General features: G+C 39.6%; 1 protein-coding gene across 1 annotated transcript; it reads left to right on the forward strand.

The window, feature by feature from the left end:
• Positions 1–3,211: 3,211 nt before the first annotated feature.
• On the forward strand, positions 3,212–5,980 carry LOC146527302 (uncharacterized). The gene has a single exon (XM_085206651.1). The coding sequence runs from the start codon at positions 3,212–3,214 to the stop codon at positions 5,978–5,980; it is 2,769 nt and encodes a 922-aa protein (XP_085062777.1).
• The last annotated feature ends 1,118 nt before the right edge of the window (positions 5,981–7,098 follow it).

Genomic DNA, 7,098 nt, shown 5'->3' on the forward strand with positions numbered 1-7,098 from the left:
GAAGCAATACTAATTAGTCTTGTTAAATAAGTATTGCACGTCGTTTTTCTTTCGTTTTTAATTACTGTATTATTAGTAGATGCTTCTAAATAAGTAAAGTTTACGAGAAAAATTGTACAAATACATTAAAATGTTTAGTGTAAGTTGAATAAAGTATATGAAAGAATAAATAAATATAAGGCCGATTGTAAACGCGACGGGTGTGGGTTCGATTACCACTCGGCGTAATGAGCTATTTAATTCTGTCTCCAAGAGAATGTAAGTATAAACGAGACGTTGAAGTCTGTGACTCAACATCGAAAGTGGAACACGAAGTACTCTTTTCTCAAATTGTTTTTGCGTATCCCAAGAACTGCACGAATTCAATAATTTGTAAAAAAAAACAAATTTTAGCTTCTTTAGCTTCAAGTTTTATCCCTAGGCCAGAGAAAGCGGAGCGAATAACACTACGGTCTCTACATACCTCTTTACCTCTGCCACTGTCATCATCCTCTTTATAAAAACCCTCCTGAAGGTGTTCATGCTTTTTACGTAACCTTCCTAGTTAGTTATCTCTTGATTGCGAAACGACACATTCATAGAGGAATATAAATTTCTTTTAAAAGTTTCATCAAAAAAAAATGTGAAATTGTTATACGATTTAAACACATTTGTAAGAAGGTCAGTTTAAAAATAAATACAAAATATTATGAAGAAAAATCTTTCTCTTTTCTTATTTATTTCATTGGTTCCAACCTAAAAAAAAACTTACTAGCTACAACTAACTAGATATAAACTTAACAATACACACAATTCAACATAACAAAGTATTCAGTTTGTAAAGAATCTCGTAAATATCGGGAATTTTTTTAACTTTATGTATTTAAAAAAAAATAGAAATTGAATAAATCGGAGAAATCGATTGATTTAATAAAAAGAATGGCTGTTTTAATACTATTAATTATACTTCATCAATAAGTTTAATAGACACCCACTCATTATTAATAGTATTTGAGATGGAAACAAGTTGGAGACTTGTAGTAATGTTAACTCGGAGATATCATTTCAGGAAGCAAGAGAATTTGCAATCACGAACGATCTAATTTATATACCCTCGTTATAGCTTCATTTAATAACAACATTTTCGATCCAATGGAGAATGAAATCTGATATTCTGGATTGTGAGTGCAAACGAGGTGGATCGACTGTAAATTGGGATTCTGTAATTGCAGTTTACTTATTACTTTTAATAATAAAAAATCGAATATTGTTCTTCGTAACAATTTGTACCGTAGGAATAGCACGCACATTTCTTCGCAATGCTCTATATAAATACATTTTTTATTTTAGCTTCACGCTGTATCCCGCACACAGCAGGGTAGACAGAGGGAACCTAGTGTTAAGACACTCCGTTCCCCACTTTCCGCCGAATTCTGGAGGTATTGTGCGTTGAGTGGCAGAACTCGCGCTTTGCCTAATCACCAGAGCGAAGAAATGGAAATATACTTAGGTACTATACTACCTCTGCCTACTGAAGAAATGAAGCAGATTTACATTAAAGACCCAATAAGCTGTGAAAGGCTTGACACTTTGGCTCTGCGTAGAGATGTCTCCTCGCTGTGCGTTCTCTATCGCATTTATCATGGTGATTGTTCTGAGGAACTGTTTGAACTGTTACCTGCCGCCGTATTTTCTAACCGCACAACACGTCACAAGCTTAAATATGACTCCCACCACCTGGATCGTGGTACTCCACTACTGTGTGGTTTCGTAGAAATTTCCTTCCACGCGACACCGAACTGTGGAACGGTCTATCCGCGGCAGTGTTTCCAGGTCGGTACGATATGGGTACCTTAAAAAAGCGCGTCTATCTCCACCTCAAAGGCCGGCAACGCACCTGTAGCTCCTCTGGTGTTGCACGGGGTCGTGGGCGGCGGTGATCACCATCAGGTGACCCGAACGCTCGTTTGCCTTGTCCTTTTACCATAAAAAAAAGAATAGTATATAATAAAAATTAACTATAAAAAGTATATTATCTAGAAGTATTGAAGTAATTGTAAAACCGTGTAGGTTAACATTTGTTAAGAATCCAATGGTTGCACAGGCAATGGTGGGACCCGCGGTGAGGAACTAAGATGTGTTCGATAGTGTTTTTGTCTCTCAATAAATATATTTTTAACAGATATAATGCGATTATTAAAATAGGCGTACGTTTTAATTAACTGTATAAGCATCACTGACATCCGCATTCAATTAACATAATATCTGTTATTTTAACGTGAGAATGACGAATATGATAATTATGTAAATAAATTATTTTGTATTTATTTATAAATATTTTATAAAGAGATAAATATTGGCATCCTAGAAAATAATATAGATATTATTTGGGATGTGACGATGCACAGCATCTGTGAGAGGGCGTTGTATACTTCCCTTTGATTATCCAATGATGTTCACTTCCGGTGGCGGTTTTCGACCAATCAGCGATTCGGAAGTCACGTGGTCCCAGGTGGTAGGGCGCCGGTTTGAATAAAAGCGACGCCGTTACGCTTCTAACCTTATAGCGTCGTTATTTCCCATCGGAGTAAAATTGCTTTATGTAATGCTTTAATTTCTCAGAGAGATTTATTAAACCATAGTTTACAAGAGTTTATCAATTGGTCAGCCTCACCTAATATTACATTATCTCCATCAAGTCTATACGACAAGCTATTGGAGTTCTTCCGACCCTCATCGAAATTTCATAAAATAAGTGAGGAGATAATGCAGCTTGTTTGTGGAAAGCGAGCGGAATTCATCGAAGTTCGTCGGGAGCGTATCCTAGGTGAATTGTCGAACAGGAACCTACGTGAGGGTCTGCGAAAGATTCCTCCTAGTACTACACACTTGTTCGACCAAGAACAATTGCAGGTCTATATTCGCAACACGGGTGGACTAGACAAGTGGGTTCGTCCGTGGTTTGACTCTGCGAAAGGTCAAACGGTCAAAGTAAGCAAGGCACCTGAAAGCGCTTTGGTTGGGGTGCGGAGCGCTAGAGGTCATCGCAACCAGCCCTTTCGCCAAACATCAAATAGGCGAAGAAGTCAAGTTACAGCGGATTCATCTAAACAGAGCTTTAAACACAGGAAGAGTAATCCCAAGTTCAATAGAAAAGATAAACATGTTAGTTGATTCTCAACGGGCACAATTTTATGGGGGCTGCCTCCGAGCGTATCGGAGGCAGTGGCAGATGCTTGGGGCTCCGAAGGCCCTTCTCGGTTTAGTCACGGGAATGCGTCTGCCATTTACCTCCAAACCGCCGATGATTCTGCCATCAGAAAGGGTTATCAGGCGGTGCGAGACTGCACGATCACAGGATATGTCAACTCAGATACAGGAACTATTGGAAAAAGGCGTACTGGAGATTGTAAATCCGAAAGAAGCGGGTCCAAGTTTCTTTTCGACAATGTTTGTAACAAAGAAAAGCGACGGATCAAAGAGGCCGGTATTCAATCTAAGACGTCTCAACCAATATATAGTTCCGAAAACTTTCAAACTAATCTCTCAATTCCAAGTTCCTCAGTTCTTACAAGAGGGGGATTGGATGGTAAAAATGGACCTGACCTCGGCTTATTTTCATGTGAGCGTCATAAAGAGGCATCGAAGGTTTCTGCGGCTGATTTACAACAAGGTGATCATGGAGATGACGTGCCTCCCTTTCGGGCTGTCGTGTGCCCCCAAGGTATTTTCGTCACTCACAAATTGGATAGCGCAGTACTTTCGATCCAAGGGTATGCGAGTGATAGTATATCTGGACGATTTTCTCGTAGTAAATCAATCGAGGACTACTCTTCGCACTCATGTGCAAGTAGTGATCAAATGCATGGAGTCCTTAGGTTTGACTATAAATTACAAGAAATCTGTAATCGAACCAACCCAGAAGATCGAATTTTTAGGCGTGATATGGAACACTCTGGTGAATTACAAAGCCTTACCAACGCAAAAAATCTGCAAAATATTATTAAGGACAAAGAGAGTGCTCCGAATACAGAAGATGTCTATAAAGGAAGCACAGATAGTTCTAGGGATGTTGAACTTCGCGTCCTTCGTAGTACCAAGGGGACGTCTTCACTGCCGTCAGCTGCAACTGCTGATACGGCAGCATGTGGATCAACCAGCCGGAGAGAAAGTGGAAGTAACATCACCAGTGATAGAGGATTTACTATGGTGGAATACAACACTGAAAAGCCCTTTGGCCCGGAGTAGGTTACACAATCAGTTCATACAGCATTTCCTGACTACAGATGCAGCAGATTTCGGGTGGGGGGCACACTTAGACGATCAGATGATATCAGGAAAATGGAAATGCAATCAGAAGAATTGGCATTCCAACCGAAAGGAAATGTTTGCAATAATAGCAGCAGTCAAGTACTTCAGGTTACAACTCAAGGGTTCTCACTTACACCTTCAATCAGACAATCGAACGGTAGTAGCCTACGTGCAAAAGGAAGGAGGAACACGATCGACAGCACTCCTGCACATGACTTATCAGTTAATGAAGTTGTTGGACAAAGAAAGCATAATCATGACTGCAGAACACATACCGGGAAGGTTCAACAGTGTTGCAGACAGATTGTCCCGTGGAAAGATTATACCAGAGTGGCACCATTTGCGACCCGCTCGGAGGAGGGTGTTTCAAAAATTTGAAGACGAGAGTGGTGAAAAGGTACGTTACCAAAGATCATCGGGATCGATCAGCAGACTTCTGCAATGCCTTCAGTCGTCCATGGCAATACAATCTAGCGTGGATTTTTCCGCCGCCAAGTCTAATACCACGGGTTCTTCACCACCTGAACTCGGCCCAAGGGATATATTTAATAATAGCACCAATGTGGCGGGGAGCCTATTGGCTACCCGATCTACGACGGCGAGCAGTGAGCAGGCCCATGAAAATCGAGAACTTAGATCAAGTGTTGATAGATCAGAGCACCGGTCTCCCTCCTCCTCTCGTTCACGAAATGGAATTCTTCGCCTGGAAGATAGCAGCTGGGGTAATATCATAGAAAATTGGTCAATAGCTGAAAAATTACTCTTAAAATCAGGATGGAGGGAATCAACCCTTAAAACTTATGGGCCAGCGTGGTCTCGTTGGTTACAGTTTTGTTATATAAATAAATTCAATGCCAAGGTCCCTAATGGTGTTAGTCTATCGAGGTTCTTAGCTTTTCTTCATTTAAAAGAGAGGTTAGCCTATCAAACAATACTCTTACATAAATCAGTGGTTCTAACTTTCGGCCAGTTAAATAGTAATGATAATTTAAATTCACACTTTCTGGTACGACACATTTTAAAGGCTATCTCTCTTCAGAGTCCTAAACCACAAAAATGTCCTACATGGGACCCAAGCGATCTACTGGCTTGGCTGCAACGGTGTCTTCCGGTTAACAATAATAATTTATATGAAGCCTCTCGAAGATGTGCTTGTCTTTTATTATTAGCATCCGGCAGACGTGTTCACGATCTTACCCTTCTCAGAATTTCGAAGGGCAATTTTATTGACATCAAGGACCACGTAATTCTATATCCAATTTTCGGTTCAAAAACGGACACAGCTACATACAGGCAATCTGGGTGGAAGCTATCTTGTCATCCCAATCAGAACGTGTGCCCAGTATACTGGATTAGGAAGGTGATTCAATTGGGCAATCAAAGGAGAACGGTTGAGTGTAATGACGAATTATTTGTGTCAACTCGAGGACCTACCCAGAGTGCTTCACGTACCGTTATTGGAAACTGGGTGAAAAGCTTATTAAAAGAAGCCGGCATCTCGGCACCCTCAGGGAGCTTTCGCTCAGCCGTAGCTTCATTAAATTGGTATGAAAATTTCCCCTTAGAAGAAATTCTCAATCGTGGTAATTGGCAAAGTTCAAATACCTTTGCAAAATTTTACTGCAAACAAATAATAAGTAGACCTAATACACAAGGTGTGAATAATCTTGCAAATATAAATAAAATATAATAAATAAATAATAAAAATAATAATTTTGATCCAGTACAATAATGAATTAAGGAAATAAGGGTGATTTACTTTGGTTAATTCTTTGTAATTATTAGGCAATAAATCAATTTTACTCATATGCAATGTTATCATTTTATGATCATTCTGCCATCTTACTAACTCTGTTGTAAGTTTAATCACATAGCGTCGTGCGTGGTCACCAGGAGTTATAAACACGTCTCTCACAGATGCTGTGCATCGTCACCTCCCAAATAATAGTACAAGTTTTACATAACAATAAAACTTGTATTATTGTGGAGAGACGATGCACAGCATCATTTTAAGGCTCCTGGTGAGAATCTGCTATGAGGTTAGAAGCGTAACGGCGTCGCTTTTATTCAAACCGGCGCCCTACCACCTGGGACCACGTGACTTCCGAATCGCTGATTGGTCGAAAACCGCCACCGGAAGTGAATCATTGGATAATCAAAGGGAAGTATACAACGCCCTCTCACAGATGCTGTGCATCGTCTCTCCACAATAATACAAGTTTTATTGTTATGTAAAACTTGTACTATTACGCGTAAAATTATTACTTTTTATTATAATTTGACAAACTGGACTAAACACCTGGGAAGAGAGTCATAAAGGAAATATATATCTTTCTATTAATATATTTTAAGCAAAATAACAACGTCAAACACATTCAATCAATAATAATACCTTGGTATATCTCGTGAAGGCCGAAAAAGAAAACCAATCTAAATATTTGGACCTCGCCCATGAGATTACCGCCATGTGGGATGTCAATGCGACTATCATTGTGCCGATAGTGGTTTCGGTTAACGGTCTAATAGCGAAAAGCCTCGACCAACACCTTAAGAGGCTATCGCTTAGCTGTTGGATCAAGAACCGGATACAGAAGGCAGTGTTACTTGAGACGGCACGTATTGTGCGGAGGTTCCTCTCTCTGGAGCCCTAGCCACCGATGGCTTGGACCCTTGTCCCGCCCTCGGAAGAGTGGTTTTTTTATATTTTTAAATGTATTTTTTTATAATAATTTATATTTAAAAATGTAAAATTGATTCATTAATTTAATAAAAGTATATTCAGAAATACCTTGGTATGAAAAACTGAGA

This window comes from Heliconius melpomene, chromosome 21 (genome assembly GCF_056956725.1).
Source record: "Heliconius melpomene rosina isolate 202511_hmr_F chromosome 21, ASM5695672v1, whole genome shotgun sequence".
NCBI classification, from domain to species: domain Eukaryota; kingdom Metazoa; phylum Arthropoda; class Insecta; order Lepidoptera; family Nymphalidae; genus Heliconius; species Heliconius melpomene.

What these genes read in the sequence shown, in the direction of transcription:
- LOC146527302 (XM_085206651.1), top strand. Translation starts at nt 3,212, where the DNA reads ATGCTTGGGGCTCCGAAGGCCCTTCTCGGTTTAGTCACGGGAATGCGT.